At 41.7% G+C, this 17,978-nt stretch overlaps 1 protein-coding gene across 4 annotated transcripts in view; it reads right to left on the reverse strand.

Moving 5' to 3' along the window:
• bcar1 (BCAR1 scaffold protein, Cas family member) overlaps positions 1 to 17,978 on the reverse strand; it is a 269,881-nt gene that overhangs the window by 17,355 nt on the left and 234,548 nt on the right. For all 4 annotated transcript variants that reach the window (XM_068049503.1, XM_068049502.1, XM_068049501.1 and 1 more), the window contains exon 3: positions 265 to 444. In XM_068049503.1, coding sequence (XP_067905604.1) covers positions 265 to 444 — 180 coding nt within the window. The remainder of the gene's footprint in view (positions 1 to 264; positions 445 to 17,978) is intronic.

The raw sequence follows: 17,978 nt of genomic DNA on the forward strand, positions 1-17,978 counted from the left end.
TATTACAACAGTGACTACATTTTAAAAGTACTTCATCAGCTGTAAAGCACTTTGTGGCGTCCTGAGGTTGTGAAAGGTGCTTTATAAATGCAAGACTTTCTTTCTTTCAAATGAAATGAAAGATTAACTTGTTATGTATCTGAAGTGAGTTAAATATACCTAAAGCATTATTTAAAACTCACAAGAAAAGTTTTGATTGAAAATGTTTTTTGTTTTTCAAATACAGTAGTGATAAACCTTTGTGCTTTTTATGAAATGCCAAACCTCTTGTCCATACTGATTGCCAGAAGATTCCATTGCTCCTCTAGTTGGAGGTACATCATAAATCTCCTGCAAAGTGGCTGGAGGAGGATTTCTCGATGGTAGGATGTCGTATTCATCTTGTTCCATCTGCGGAGGTGTGTCATAAACATAGACTCGTCCAACTCTAGTTGGAAGGACTACCTGAAAAAGAGGGAAGAGTGGAGTTATAAATCAGTCATAGCTTCACGATGATTCATTCTCAGTGGCGCGTTAGTGTAGCTGACTTTGGTTAATTAAAAGACAAATTGTAGTTCAAATTCTCTGACGCACTCTTGTATGGCTGCTGGCCATCTGATCTCTATTGATATACATTCTTCAAAGGAAGGTTTCACTTGAATGGTTATTGGGAATGGCCATAGTATGTACTGAGGATACATGCCAGGTAAATTAAATAGTGCTGACTACGTAAGTTAGGAGTGTCACAAGTGTAAATAGTGAAGATTGTGGCACAGGTGGGTAGTTTCCTAAGCAGCCACTACTTAATGTGTGCTCCAATTCCAGTTTAGATTTGTTACATACTCAATAAACAGAACATAGCCAAACAAACTTTGGATGGGGAAGTGTTACAAATCTACCACGTTAATTAAGCACATTTTTCAAAGCAGTGCCATATGCAAACCAAACCACTTCTGCCATGTTCCTATCCCAATAAAACAAGAGCATTTTACCAAGCAATGCCAACACACGCATGAAATTCCGTTTCAGAACAGGTTTCTAACAGGCTCAGTGTAAGCAAAAATGTCGAGTGCAAACTAGCAGCATACAGCAGACATTGTATAAACACTCGGAACATGGCTAGTAAGGCCACTGTGGACATACAGTAATGAAGAGCTTACAGGGAGCCATTAGGAAACCACTCCTTTTTTCCTATGTATCTCTTTATACATGAAAGACCCAGGGGAGAATTTTATTCTGGCAGCAGGTGTATCGATGTCCGGAAAAAGCAATGTCAAGATCCCCGTATCACCTTTTCTCCAGAAGGCCCGCCGAATCTAGTGCCAATCAGGCACTTAAGTGGACAGCGGTGGGCCTTCCACAGGATCAAGGACCCCATCGCCAGAAGTCCTGTCCTTGGAGAGCTGCTGGCCACTGCAGAAGGGTGGCTGCTGCTACAAAAAGACCTACCGGAGGCCAAGAAGCATCACTGGACCCAGGCCACATGTAGGTATGGGTGGGAGGGAGTCTCGCGGGGTGGGGTTCATGGTGGGGAGGGAGATCGACAGCAAGGGCAAGGGGGTGGCTCTAAGCAGGCACCCCCTTCCCGATGTCAGGTCCCTCAATCAGACATTAAGTGCCTTCAAACAAGGGACACCCTCATCCCCACCACCTTCCACACCCCCTCCCCCACCAGAGCCAGGAAGCAGCCTGCACGGTGTTCCGCGTTGTGCTTCCCATGTGGTGACGGGGTGCCTGCTGCATGGCTAATTGCAGCTGCAGCGGGAAGAGGCCCTAAATTGGGGATTAATTGCCCAGTTAATTGCCTCAATTGGTGGTGGGGCGGAAGAGTGGAAAGCCCCACCCCCACCCCCCCACTCCCAGCCTTGCCACCTTCCCACCTGATTTTATGCTCTCCCTTCCTCCAAACACACTGCAGGGGAATGCATAAAATTACCCCCACCTGAGTCTGTAACTGTCATTCAGAGACTTGAGCACATAATCAAGGCTGATCCAGTGATGTATTGAAGGAGTGCTGCACAGTTGGAGCTCCTGTCTTTTGAATGAGACACTAAGCCAAGGCCCTGTCTGCCCCCTGAGGTGGACATGAAAGATCCCACAACACTATTTCAAAGAGCAGCCACAGAGTTTGGTCCAGCGTCCCTCAATATCCTTCAATCAATATCACAAAAACAGATTCACTGGTCATCATCATATTGCTGTTTGTGGGAGTTTGCTGCGTGCAAATTGGATGCCTGCATTTTCTGTATTACAACAGTGACCACATTTCAAAAGTACTCATCGGCTGTAAAAGCACTTTGGGATGTCCTGAAGGGCGCTAAATAAATGCAAGTCATTTCCTTTATAAAGTGGACTTAGAGACCACCTCTAAAAACTTTGCAACAAATCACCAATATTAGTGATTAAATCAATAATTGAGATCATGAATGGAAACAGTTGGGCATTTGTCCAGCAGCATTCAGTTACTGTCATGCTAAAATGTTCAGTCACAGTTCTCCAGGTCAAGGCTGGAATTTCACTCATGAGCTCCGACGTGATCATGCATGTAGCTACAGGTGGACTTCTGCACTCGAAATATAATGCCAAACAAGAGGAACTTTTTGTTCTATTTTAACTTGAGTTATCTGACTGACCTCGCACAGTAAGCGTGGCACTATTGCCCGCACACCTTGGTTTGATCAAGCAATACAAAAATACCGCTCTCTGAAACAGAATCAAGAACTGAAATGAAAGTAAGTTCACAAGTGGCACTCAATACAGTGCTGTCATATTAAACCCACCTTTCCTCTGGTTTTCCTATTGTTGTTCTTTTCCAATTTTCTTTCCTCGCAAAAAGGCTGCAGATGCAGTAAATGGAATGGCTATCTTACTGTACTAGTAACCCAGGACTATTAATCCATACGTGGGTTGAAATAGCAGTTTGAAAAATTAAATTCAGTTTAAAAAATATTGAAAATATAAAGTAAAAGTGACCATGAAGCTGGGGGATTGTCATTAAAAACCCAACCGGTTCACTAATGTTCTTTAGGAAACATACTGTCCTTACCCAGTCTGGACTACATACAACTCCAGTTCCACACCAGTGTGTCTGATGCTTAAGGGCCTCTGAAGTGGCCTTATTCACTTAGTAGCCCTGGGATTGGTGCAGCTAAGGATGAACAATAAATGTCAGCCTTGCCAATGACACCTGCATCTCGAGAATGAATTAAATTGACTCCAATGAGCCTAAACAGTGAGGTCTACTTAAAAGTGGGAGCTGGCTCACAGGATTGAGGTAAGTTCAATAGTGTCCTGCCCCAGTGCCCCTACATACACGCTTCCAATACTGGATAACAATCTACACGGGCACCCCCGGAGACGTGAGCCCTCACTAGCTCAGTGATGGCAAAGGTAGCTGCAGCAGCTACTCTGGGATCAGCTAACAGCATAAACAGGGGTCGAAGAAGGGGCTGGCCTTCCTGGGCTGTATGATTTGGTACTGTGTCGGGCAGTGCTTTTACCCACAGGACTGGGGAAGGCCAATTGGCTCGCCTGTGTTAATGCCAGCTCTTTGTGTGGGGTGATCATGCTAATCCCATTGAGGGAACTTAATATTTCTTTTTAAAATAAATGAAAATATTATGGCTAGAAACACCTAAAATTCCTTCACAGTCCTTTCACCTCACTGAATATCCTAAGCTAACAACTTTATTTACCAAGAAAAATACACAAATGGGGAACTTAGCAACTTAGCTCGAAACAAATACAGGGAACGATTTGATAGTCAGGGCTAAGCAATGATGTCCTGGGAATACAGTCTGCTTTAAAAAGTTCCAGTTAGAATTACTTTAAATGAATTACTGCTAAAGTTTATAACAGTATGAAAATGCTGCATAAACAAAGTGACAACCTGACAGCCGAGGAGGTAACGTCACCAGTCGTGCAGCACAAGGTTACACAGTAGAAGCTGACAGGTTTGTTCTCTGGTCTATGCTCCATGAGCAGATCTCAACCGTTGAGGCACTCCATTTGATCTCCATAAGTGTGTGAATGCTGGGTGCAGCTGGACCAGGCTCAACTGTGATGGTTCCCATAGTCGAATCGTGTGCCAACAGCCACTATCTCGACTCTCACATAGTAGCTGTCCAAAGTGTGGGGATACGTGGTCAAACAGGAATTAAATGCCTTCAACAGAAGAGAATCAATGTTCAAGTCTGTTTCGCTTCTAAGAGAAACCCACCTACAGATTCACAGAGTGCAGATTTCAGCTTGCTGGTTAATATAGCAAAGCATCAAACAGGCAAAGACTCTCCACTAAAGCACGTAGCTGTCAGTTACAGCAAAAGGCAAATGGACGACACCAACCTTTTACCTCTTAAACACGGTTAGTATTGATTTATTCAGAATTTCCTTCTGTTATTTATTGTAATTAAGAGTGAGGATGTATCTTCTATAACAATAGGGGTGGTAGGAGGGGGAAAACAAATATCATACATATTGAGCAGAAAATACATTAATACATCAGGATCCCTCGCTAGTCAGGTAACATCAATCTCATAACTCAATGATTTGCTAAACTGTGACTCAGTTGGTAGCACTCTCTCTTCGGAATCAGAAAGTCATGGTTCGAGACCCACTCTAGACACTTAAACATCAAATCTAGGCTGACACTTCAGTGCAGGACTGAGTGAGTGCTGCACTGTCAAAGACGCCGTCTTTTGGATGAGACAATAAACCGAGGCCCTGGCTGTCCTCTCAGGTGGATGGAAAATATTCCAGAGCACTATTCGAAGAAAGTCAGTAGTCTTTCCCCTGGTGTCTTCGCCAATATTTATCCCTCAATCAACATCATTAAAACAGATTATCTAGTCATTATCCCATTGCTGTTTGTGGGAACTTGCTATGCATAATTTGGCTGTCCCGTTTCTTACATTACAGCTGTCACTCCACTTCAAAAGTGCTGCATTGGCTGTAAAGCACTTTGAGGCACCCTGAGGTCATGAAAAGTGCTATATAAATGCATGTATTTTACAGTAAATGGGAGCTGCCATTAAATACGTACACAGTACAAACGCTCAGCATTCGTTCCATAAAACAATTCATTAATGAATGCATACTGATATATTGCAGCACACAACTGATATATTGCAGCAAAACCAAGGCTGACAGAGGATGAAAACAGATACCTCCAGACCAAAAATCAAAACCTGCTGTGCAGACCTCATTTGAGGACTGCAAACTCCCAAACTAGTGTTGAATACTGGGTGGCCTCTGAGACATTAGATCTCATTTTAACAGAAGTCCATTGCCACACAAAGACAAGGTGTTCAGAAATAGAAGCTCTCTCCTAGCTCGCCAATTAATTTTATTCAGTCCCTTGTCTCCCAGATTAATTATGTTCAGTCACTCACTGCTCCGAAAATAAGACTGTGGGTACTGCCTCCGCGGACCCCTCCAGAACTCGGATGAAACTGCTGGTACTCGAGAAAATGAGAACCAATTGTGAAGACACAGCTGTTGGCCCAGTGCTGCCAGAAAGCTTTGTTCTTTATAGTTAGCACAGCAAAGGCTGCAGAAACAAGATGAGCAGTGAGAATGTATACTTTGTGCAGAAAAGCGCGTGGGTGTAAGAGCTAAAGTGTGTACGGGCAGGCAGTGGGGGGGGGGCAGGGGGGGCGTGTAATATAGAACAGCAACATTCAAGCAAACGTGTAACAGAAATGGTACACGAGGGAAGGGAAAGGAAACAAATGTATTCAATCTCAGACTTCCAAATTGAGATTAAAAGCAATGACGGGGCATATTTTCCGGGATCGCCTGGGTATTAGAATTTAACGGAGATGAGTGTGTGCCCATAAGGGAGCTCACCTGATTTTCTGCTCATTTAAATTAATGGGCAGTAAACTGGGCAAACTCCATTAGGAGCATGTACTTCTCCTGCCACCCAACACCTCACCCACTCCCTGATTTTCCGCAATTCACTGCGCCCTGGGCACAGGAGCAGAAAAGTTCGGCCCGATATCCAGGTGCCTGGAATTATTCTTGCACTTCTGGAAGGTACACCTGGGTTGTCCTTCCCCTGCAAGGAAGGAGAAGCTTAGATACAATGGAGGATTTTGAGGAAGCTGGAAATTGTTGCTTCCCTGGTAAATCCACCAGCTGTGTATGGAACAGAGCCACACAGATGACGAGGTTCCCAAGTTCAGTCTAGGTCAGTGCTGAATTAAGTGATCTCGAGTGTCAATAATAGCGATGATCAAGGTGTGTCTTAATGCACTGGTCCAGGGAAGAGAGGGTGAAAATCAACCAGGATTCTCCCATCTGATCTCTGTTCAGTTACCTCTTTGGAAAGTACTGGGGTAGAAATTTATAGAGTCATAACGGCATAGAAGGCAGCATTTCAGCCCATCAAGTTCCTGCCGACTCTGTAGAACAATCCAGTCAGTCCCATTCCCCCGTTCTATCCCCCGTAGCCCTGCAAGTTTATTTCCCTCAAGTACCCATCCAACTTCCTTTTAAAATCATTCATTGTCTCCACTTCCAACACCTTCATCGGCAACAGGTTCCAGGTCATTACCACTCGCTGCATAAAAATGTTCTTCCATACATCCCCCCTGCATCTCTTGCCGAGAACCTTAAATCTCTGTCCCCTCGTCCTTGTACCATCAGCTAATGGGAACAGCGTTTCCTTGTCTACCTTATCTAAGCCTGTCATAATCTTGTACATCTCTATCAAATCTCCCCTCAAACTCCTTTGCTCCAGGGAGAACAACCCCAGCTTCTCTAACCTAACCTTATAGCTAAAATCCCCCATCCCTGGAACCATTCTGGTAAATCTCCTCTGCACCCTCTCAAGGACCCTCACATCCTTCCTAAAGTGCAGTGACCAGAACTGGACACAACTTATCTCAGGCAGTAGTGGAAAATGGGCGGCATCAGACTCCAATGATTGAAATACAGACGGGCATCAGGCGCTGCGTACAACAGGCAGCCGATCCAATATCACCTGCTTTGCACCACCATCCGAGACAAATTTCTACCCCCTTGTGTGTGAACATTGAGGACAATAGGATTGGGGTTGGCTGCGATGCCACTGTGATCAAATATACTCATCAAGACACCAGGTTCTCAGATGAAGTGTGGTTACTTGAACTAGACAGCGAAGACCAGCCAGTACCTGTGGAATCAGCTCCCAAATACAAGTTGCAGCCTTCAGAACAGGAGGAGGGGAATACAAAAGAGACACAAAATCTCGAAAAAGTGCATTTTTTGTGGCTGCCGGACTAACTTTAAACCCTTTTTGAAAACCTTTTTGGACCATTTAAAAGAAAGCAATAGCCTCAGCATGAACCGACAAAACTGAATCTACTTTTTTAACCCAACATCACACCAGAGTGGTTGAATTACTTGACAAATCACTTGATTTTCAGACGTCTAAATCGTGCTCAGCAATAGGTTCCCAGAAAATCTAACAGACGACATGTGTTTCCGCTGAACTATAAATAGATCCAAGGAATGGCTAAAATTCTCGTAAGAAAAATAGTAACATACTGAGTCAATTTTAATGCTTCCTGGCATCACTGATGCAGTTTGCAAGAGAGGCCAGAATAGGGGGCTTTGCAAGATGTTTTGGATGTTAAGGAATTTTTAAAGTTTTCAGTTCCATTTGATTCATGAGTAGCTGAAGGATGAACATGTCAGGAATGGAAAATCTGGCACCTGAAAGATTGATTTTAGTGTGACCACCATGTGGGGAATGATAGGTTGCCATGGATACAATGTGACAGAATGCTAATACAGGAGATGAAGGCTGGAGATTGATGTGCCATCAGTCATGCACCAAGACTCTCAATTAGGAAGCTAATTAATATAAATCTGAGGTCAAGCCCTGTGGGGGAAAACGTTACTGAATATGTTTTGTTGCATGAGAATAAAGAAAAAGCCAACCTGTTTTTTCAGTGACCCTTATACATTCTTAAAAAAAATCATTCTGGGGATATGGGAGTCACTTTATTGGCCAGCCTTAGTTTCCCTGAGGGTGATGGTGGTGACGGTGGTGATGACAGTGGTGGTGATGGTGAGCTGCCTTCTTGAACCACTGCAGTTTGTGTGGTGATGTGCTCCCACAATGCTGCTGTTATATAGCAAGTGCCAGGATTTCACTCAGTGACCATGAATATCCTAGAGTATTCTGATTTCCTAGAGACACTTCCCAGAGGGAACACAGGGGAAAGGTCTCAGCAAAGTTTGACCTCCAGAGTCAGTTTGATTAAAATATTTATTTTATTCTTCTTCGTAAAGGAGAAAAATGTCACCTTAAGAAACTGTGCCAGTTCAGGCACTGGTATCCCTTTTCCTGCAGTGTTATGTGCAGTTTAAAAGTGGTGCTATGGTTGACCCACAGACCCAGGCATATTAATCAGTTAGAAACGTTGCTAAGACATGATCAGGTCTTTTTGTTTTACAAGACAGACCTAGTCAACATGAAATGCAACTACTGCGGAGTTTCAAACAAGTTATTTGAGGATCTTTCAAGGGGAAATCATTAATTAGAAGTCATGCTGGCACTCCAGTGCAGTCCTGAGGGAGTGCTGCGCTAAAGCCTGGCTACCCGACCCGAACCCGATTAGACCCAACTACATGTGTTGGGTTTGGGTCGGGTCTATATTCCGAGTCGGGCTGGACAGTGCTGCTTCCGGGAAGTCACGGGATCAGGCTTACCCATGATTCCCCACAACTCCATCTGCAGGAATAGCCTACTGCCGGAACGGATGAACGATATTCGGATCGGATTAGGCGTGAGAAAATTAAAGGACTCAGGCCTGGGTTGGCTGTGTTCAGGTTGGGCCTGGGTCAAGTTTCAATTTTATACCCGAGCAGGCCTTTATGCTGTGCGATCGGGGCGCTGTCATTCTGATGAGACATTAATCCAAGGCCTTGTCTGCCCTCTTAGGTAGATGTAAAAAATTCCATGGCACTATTTCAAAAAAAAGCAGGGTAGTTTTCCTAGTGTCCTGGCCAATATTTATCCCTCAATCACCACTAAAACAGATTAAATGGTCATTATCGCATTGCTGCTTGCGGGACCTTGTGGGTAAATCAGGACCCTACGTTACAACAGTGGCCACAATTTAAAAGTACTTGATTGACTGTAAAGTGGCTTGGAATATTCTGAGGTCATGAAAGACGCTATATAAATGCAAGTTCTTTCTTTAATGGATAAACGTGCGAGTTCAAGGATTGTCTTGGTGCACATTGCCTATACCTCCTCTTATTTCTATCATACTCCTGTGTAGTTACAACATTAATTCAGCCAACACATTCATTTTTTCCCAAAAAATCTTCTGCTCTAGGATAAAGGAATTTAACGTTTTGAAAAAAATCTGGGTTAATGACTCAGATTTGCTTTGTCGGTAAACTGACACCATTTGCCATAATGAGCCTATTGTCTTCAGCAGCTATTAGAAATCAATAGGGTTTTGTTAAATACGAGGACACTGTGACCCAATCAGTACTTTTAATCTTCACTCTGCTACAAAACCACACTGTGTTCCTTTTGTCCTTGTTGATGTAACTAATGATTGAAGCCGAAATGATTGAACTCTTGACACATTGGTAGCACTGCTTGATGTGGACTGTTTGGTCACATAATAAATCTCTTCCTTTTAGAAGTAGGTGCGTTGGATCATTTCTTCTGACCAGATGAAGGACCTAGTTTTCAGTTGATAGGCCGGAAATAATGCAAACTGGCTGCAAGCATCATGGATGCCCGAGTACAGTGCTGCAGCTCTTGCACTGAGCTCTTTACATAATCCACTTTACAGCAGAGTAAGCATAAAGAATGGCTCATTATTAAGACCAGAACAATCTTTTGTTGTTAAAAAATGCATATTAAAAGCTTATGAAAACTTCAGTTTGAAATACAATTCTATTGTGTATGTTGGACCATAGCAATGAGCTGGGAAGTTGTTTTCAAATCCAAACAGGGCTAATTCCAATCTAATCTGCTTAGACTTTCTTAGAAGAACCTTGTTCAGACCAGTTCAAAACTCCAGACTCAACTGTTGCCTTTTGCCAGTAATTACAGAGGTCTATACTTTCCGTTGATTGTTAGTATTAAGGAAAAAGTAGACGTGAGTCAGCAAGTGAGTAAATCAGATCAATAAGAATCGAGCTATATGAGAAGTGTGGAGCCACACATTGTAACATTACTATAGTTGCTTCTGCTTATTAATATTTTGTGCCATGACGATCACTAGCAAGAAAATTGTGCACAGCCACTATATTCATTGGTGTACTTAATTCCATAAAACTCACTATTGAACAGTGATTTCAGAACCAGTCACACAACATTGTGATTTAACAAAGGATTGTTTCAATTTACCTGAAAATGAACACGCAAATCTGATTCATTTTGTCTACATTAACTATATTCCTTCATTAAGTCTTTTGTGCATTTCTATTGAAAAATAGGATTTCTATTCAATAATGGGAAAATAAAAATGGCTTTTAACAAGGAACTCTCCCTGATTCAACCTAATGTCACGTCATCAAATATAACAATCGCCTAGACTATTAATCAGCCAGATGTGGGCTCTCTCAGTTCTGTATGACTTACTAATTTTGATTCTATTTCATCTAAAATTCAATTCACAAATGCACCCAGTATGGCACAACTTGTTGTATGGAATGATATATAAAAGCTTACAAAATATTAGATTCATACTACAACCACTCCATTTATGTTCGACTCTGGACCTACAATCATACCTGTCAGACAAGACCTCAATAAGACTTCTTTCTTTCTCTTGGTTGTATTATGTGGCGCTGCTGGGATTGAAGAGATCCCAGCCCGCTGATTGGCCAGCAGCTCTTGGTGGCATGACATCCTGCCTCAAAGGGGCAGAAGCCCCGACTGAAGCCAATTACAGGCCTGAGCCATGCAAAGTAGCAGCGTGGCTTTCAGGCCCCATGTAGGCCCGCTCGCCCCCGGCTCTCCAGCCGGTGGGCAGGCCGCCGCCTCACTGTTAAATTCCGGCTAATGTGTCTAATTCCGGGCATCACACTTTAGGAAGCATGTCAAGGTTTTGGAGAGGGTGCAGAGGAGGTTTACCCAGAATGATACCAGGGATGAAGGACTTCAGTTATGTGAAGAGACTAGAGAAATTGTCATTGTTCTCCTTGCAGCAGAGAAGGTTAAGGAGAGATTTAATATAGATGTTCAAAATTATGAAGGATTTGAGTAAATAAATAGAAAACTTTTCCACTGATGGGTGGGTCGGTAACCAGATTTATGATCATTGGCATTAAAACCAGACGTTGAGATGAGCAGTTTTTATTTTATTAACTTAGTGATTTGTTCTGATCTGAATTCACTGCCTTAAATGAAGGTGGTAGCAGATCTGATTGTAACATTCAAAAGGGAATTGGATGTATACTTAAAGGAAAAAAATAAGGACACATGGAAAGAGCAGGGAAGTGGGACTAATTGGATAGCTCTTTCAAGGAGCCAGCACAGGTATGCTGGGCTGAATGGCCTCCTTCTGTGCTTTAAGATTCTATGATTAGAAAACTGATGAATTATACATGATTCATCATCAATATACAATTGGAAGGAGAATTGTTAAGAATAGTGGAGTAATTTTAACATCTGAAATATCCAGGTTTTGTTAAATGGAGTATGCCAAGCTAAGTACTCAACCTGTATGTAGCCTGCACGTTAAGATTTTCAAAAAGACTGAATACAGGGATTGCCTCAGCTTTACACTATTGATGGCCATTATTCAGCAAAGTTTCTAGACTGAAACCATCATTGGCAGACCTCTAAGCAGCACAACAAATGGCATTACAATGGCAAACAGGGTTGTAAATACTGACATTTGACAGCCTAACTGACCGCTCACTGCCATCTGGGTATTTTGTCAACCTTAAACATCCCTGCAGTGCCCCAATCCCAAAGCACAGCTTGTGTCATTGCTATCTTGTAGAATAATGACTAGATAGTAGTATAAGTCACCCTGCTACAACCACTCTAGGTACAACGAATAAATTCAATTGAGATGTTGCCTTTACCTTTCTTCTCAAAGCACAGAATATTAACTATTCCAGACGCTCTGACATGAAACTTACTTTTACAGTTTTCAACCACAACTTTCATTTATATAGCACCTTTAACATAGTAAAACGTCCCAAAGCACTTCACAGGAGGGTTAGCAAACAAAATTTGACACTGAGCCACATAAGGAGATAATAGGACAGGTGACAAAAAGCTTGGTCAAAGATTTTGCATGCCAGTGCACTCTGGAACATGCAGGTTCCCTCCAATACAAAATAGGTACAGGAAATGGGTATGGGTGTCCTCACCTATTGGAACATTTAATGTGATTGACACCATCAGCAGTTCAATGCAATAGTATAAGGCCTTATCTGTACCCTGACCAGTTGAGGTCACCCTTCGTTGGATTGTGTACTTTTCCACTGCTAGGAGATATCAACACTATAAAAAGCATAGCTTTGAACTCAGAATGATAGTTACTGGTGCACAACACTCTGGATGTCTCAAAAATAAGTGTAACATACATAACTGGTTCTGCCATGCACCGCACAAGGGTTAAAATGATATTGTAATATAAGTAATGAAAAGGTTTTTCAATTAGCACAGTTTTAGAGCCCAGTTTCCATATCATTAACACAAATAGAGCTCAGGGAGGCAGGGAGTTAGCAGCCCATTTTTACCTTACAAAAGTTATTTTAAGAAATTATAGAATAAAAATAATCTGTCTAAAAAGGTACAACCCGAAGTATATAGGTACAGTCAGTAGAAATTTATGGTTCATACATGGACTACTTCCCCTCCTGTGGCATTGCTCATGGGCAAGTTAAAATATTGGTATTGAGCAGGCTTCAATAGCTAATTGAGTCCAGAGGCTGGGGCCAGGCCTTCTACTTAGCCAAATTTTCAGGTAGAACATGACAGTTTAAATGTTTATATTCACCTCAACCTCATTAAACTTTATGGTACGAGTTTTAAATTGTTATTGATTTGAAATTATAATTTCCCGTTTTCAGTTAGAACTGTCACAGCTATTCTCTAGACTTATTTTTCTGATCATTATTTTAATGGCAATATTAACTAGTTTAATTTAAGTTGATTACAGCAGTAAGGCTACTAAATTTGTTGTGGAGTATGATTTTTGGCTCTGAATGGGTCTTACAAACCACATGACCAGTAAAACCTTATAGATAGCATATACCATTCAGAATACTACGCTCAAACCATTGTACATTCACATCAATACAAGGGTAGATATCTGCAGATAGATACAAATAAACAAATAACAGAAACAGAACAAAGCATATAAATCTATAAACATTAGCCCAATGCCACCGGTATTCCTTCCTTGGCTTCCTTCCTGAATGGTTGGTTCCTATATCTGAGATGTGACAAACCCATCAGGAAGGAAGGCAATCAACATTACTTCTAACAGATCTGTAAAAGGAATTAAGGAATACACAAGACCCCCAAGAGAAGGAAACTCCCTGCTTCCTAAAACTGTCAGACTGATCTTGGATGTACAAGCTGTACAAATCCAAAAATAATTACCTCTCATATCTCCCTAACGCAGCCCTCAATATCTGCCTCGCCCAGTATTTAATAGTGTATTTGTGCTAGCCATTCCAATTTGCCAATTTCTTAGCAACAGTGTTTCTGGTCGAAATATTCATCACTGCTTTTGGCTTACAAATCACGGAAGGATCATGCAAGTTTACCACGGGTAGAAAAAGCGCTTCCTGCTGAACTGATGCTCCCAACTACATCCACAGAACTACAAGTCCTTCTTATTTCAACATCTCTAAAAATTTTCACTCAAGTGGAATATTTTTCATTTATGGTTTGAAGATAAAAGGGGAAGTCAAGTGTCCTTAAACCTATATGACATGCTAAGGCAAACCATTCTTCAGACCACATATTCGTAAAACATGACAAATCTCTCCACAGATTAAACAGCATTTGTTTTCTTCAACACAGTGACAAATATGCACTGTTGAAGACTGTGTGAGGCTGATATTGATGACTGTGTTAGGGAGATACGAGATAATTATTTTTGGATGGCCTGGCTTATACATTCAAGTCAGTTTGACAGCTTTAGGAAATAGTGTGTTTCCTCTTCTTGGGGCCTTATGTACAAAAACAAATACATATTCATATTTCAATTAATTAATAGAGGTTTCTTGGCTTAATGCAGCAAAATACGAATTTGCCTATGGACACAGTTCAGGTCCTTTGTTGCCTATGTTTGCACAAAGATGTTTATAGAAGGAGAAGTTGAACTCCTCCTGAACAAACAGATGATTGCAAAGCAAACTCCATTTCAATTTTAACTGGCAAAAATTTGTAACTGGACTAAAGGTAACAACTTTATGGGTAATGTTGCATGATTATTTCATGCCATGACTTGATTAAAATAAAAGGTTACACAGTAAACCAGCAAACTGTTGCCAAGCCTTGTTGGGATTAGAAATGGAGCTTTGTACTCCCCCACGCATCTCAGCGATTTTAACTAGTAAGTAGCTTTGCCTTACAGAACAGGAAAGTTCTAGGTATGATCCATGCCATGTGCTGAATTTGAAGATCTTAATTAGGATAGTAGCTGACCTCAGCATCCCCGGATTAGGTAGAGGAACATCGCTGAGTGTTTTCAGTCCTGACTGGTGGATGCAAGTATGTGAGTGACGAGTGAAGACACTGTTAGGCGAGGACAATATTAGTCTCTACTGTTATGCCCTCTTGGATCAAATATCCTGCCTGCAATCACCATCAAGGTTCACATTTTGGAACGATATCAGGTATCAAGTCATCTGGAGAAGTGGCAGGAGAAAGCAGAGCAGAAAAATTGGTACAGAAAAATGCTGAGAAAGAAAAACGGTGTCCCATAATAACTGCTGTTGCCTTTATCTCACTAAGTAGATCCCAGCACTAAACATTAATTAGTGGACTGTTTACTGCTGTAAGGGCATGGTGCTTACATTAGCTGACAGCCAGTACCAATTCTAGACCACTGACCAAAGAAACAACAATCTATCTGTGGTAGCAGATCTCCAGGCCATAGTTTGCCATTTGTTTTGTACTGCTGGACTTTAATTCAAAAGCATCAGAAATCAGTCCACAGGGCTGCCTCACTGGTTAAGCTGTTAAATGAATCAGCTGGTGTGCTCCTTAGCTACAAGTTTGATCCTGATCTGTGCTGAGTTAGTTGAAATTAGCTGAGGCAGCAGTGGAAGACTACAATAGACCTCAATGTTCCCAGATTAAAGATGCTTTCCTTGCTGGAAAGTGTACTCATGGAGATGTTGGATGAGAGAGAGAGCAGAGTCAGATTCAGCTGTGGGGCCCTGCACTGTCATATAGCCTGACAACAATATCAAGGACCACACGTGAAGCACTGGTGTCTGAGCTAGTCACCACTCTCAGTATCGTACCCCAACATGAGTCACCACATTTAGGAGGAAAGGTGAAAGTTTACATTTGTTTTTAGATTAAACACCAGAAAGCTAGGTTTTAAAGTGCTGTAAGCAAAAGTAGTGTTTGGTTTAGAATTTGGTATATATATTTGAATTAATTTCAGTTATCCTTGAGTGGGATAAAATCCAATTATTCAATTTTACTGAATGAGACTAATTGAAGGCCCATTTCTAATATTCTATCATGGTCAATAAAGCTAATTGTCACTGCCACAGTTTGGCATGAAGCTTCACCCAAAGGCAGTGCACATCAGGGATTCTGGCACAGAGGGTAGCAATCCCAGTTGGATTTCCCATGTTAATGGGTGCAAAATCCTGCGAGGCCTACTGACTATTGCATCCACATTCCTAAAGTGCACTCCCACCAGGCAAAGCTTAGCAATGGAAACACAAATTTGTAAAATGACCCCGAACGTGTTGCAAGGCAGCAGGATATGGATTCTGTCTAGAATCTAGCTGATTCTCCACATGCATCTTCTGTCAACTGTTATGGACTGATATTAACAAACAGCCAGAAAAATCAGAACATCTGCCGAATCTATCATGGCAATGAGACGAGGCACATCACAGAAACATCTTATGTGGGGAGAGGAATGAATTCAAAAAAAGGTGCAAGATGGGAATATATTTTAAAAGGAGAGAAGTAATTTGGTTACTTTAAGGACTGGAATAATGCAATGCTACGTATTGTGACTGGCAGTGTTGCGCGTACAGTGAAGCATATCACGTAAAACCGGCCATTCTCAACAGACGGAGAGGAAAAAAATACAACTATCTATCTGGCATTCCTTAAGGAAATATTCTGGCAGCAGGAGGGCATCACCCTTGGAGTCATTCCTTTGCATATTAGTGAAGGTTTTATCATATGTCAAAGACTGTTCAGATAAACTTAATGAATTTATTTCCATTGAAAGGAAGACCTACATCTCTAACATGTTCCTTCAAATGTTATTCTTGTAAGAGAGTGTTCAAATGTTTACATATATTGCATACATGTTTCCTACAGTACAGCAGCGACTATATTTCAAAAGTACCTCTTTGGTTGTAAGGTGCTTTGGGACCTCCTGAGGTCGTGAAAGATGTTATGTAAATGCTGCTTTTCTTATATCTCAATGATAAAATTATTAAGGTCGCAAACACTCAAGTCATGCAGCTAGTCAAGGCTATAGAGGCATAGATAAGCTTAGTGCGACATTGGCTAAAGTAAAAAAAAAAGCTATTTGTAGCCAATGTCCTATCTTCCTTCTCTCCTGCAGATGCCCTCCAGTACTTGGTAATGGTGGCCACATCTAGACAACTAATGATGGTAGGCTACCAGACCAAGGGAGGAAGTAAACACGTCACAGCCAAAGTATTCAAAATTTGGCTGTTTCACCATTAGGCAGCCCAGCACAAAGTCAGAGAGAAAATGGTGATGAAAACCACTGGTGGCTCAGCTCTTTCTCTCACCTCTCCCACTGCTCTCCATGCAGCAAATGATGATGAATCACAATTTATGGGCATTATGACTCTTGCACTAATGGCTTAAATAGAGTCATAGAGTTATACAGCACAGAAACAAGCCCTTTGGCCCATCATGTCCGCACCGGCCATCAAGCACCTATCTATTCTAATCCCATTTTCCAGCACTTGGCCAGTAGCCTTGTATGCTATGGCATTTCAAGTGCTCATCTAAATACTTCTTAAATGTTATGAGGGTTCCTGTCTCTACCACCCATTCAGGCAGTGTGTTCTAGTTTCCAACCACCCTCTGGGTGAAAATTTATTTCCTCAAATCTCCTCTAAACCTCCTGCACCTTACCTTAAATCAATGACCCCTGGTAATTGACACCTCTGCTAAGGGAAAAAGTTTCTTCCTATCTACCCGATCAATGCCCCTCATAATTTTGTATACATCAATCAGGTCCCCCCTCAGCCTTCTCTACTCTAAGGAAAACAACCCTAGCCTATCCAGTCTCTCTTCTTAGCTGAAATGCTCCAGCCCAGGCAACATCCTGGTGAATCTCCTCTGCACCCTCTCCAGTGCAATCACATCCTTCCTATAGTGTGGTGACCAGATGGGCAAACAGCAAAGAGATTTTATTTTCAACGGGATGGGCTCAAGTGGATGTGAGTAGCATTCTTCAAACTTGTAAAAGGCACTATTTCATATGTAATAAAAGCAAAATACTGCAGATGCTGGAAATCTGAAATAATTATATGTTCCTGTTTTAAGCCTCTGCCACTACACTAACTGTGGTGCATAAAGGAGCAACAATTGCCTTTTAACCACTGTCACAGTTGTTGAAAATTGTGATAGAAAATGGAAATTAAAAATGTTGCTTTGTGCTGCCAATTGCTGGAACAGAAGAAAAATCTCATTTAAAACAGTTTCTTTTGCAACCAGTTTACTGGTCGTTCAGAAGCCAAGTTGTGTGTTCTGTCGGCTTCTGCTTACTGCTAACAAAAAGTGAATTACAACATTGTTTGCAACCTGGGTGTAAATAAAATCATCTGGC

The sequence above is a fragment of the Heterodontus francisci genome, chromosome 17 (assembly GCF_036365525.1).
Source record: "Heterodontus francisci isolate sHetFra1 chromosome 17, sHetFra1.hap1, whole genome shotgun sequence".
Classification (NCBI taxonomy): Eukaryota; Metazoa; Chordata; class Chondrichthyes; order Heterodontiformes; family Heterodontidae; genus Heterodontus; species Heterodontus francisci.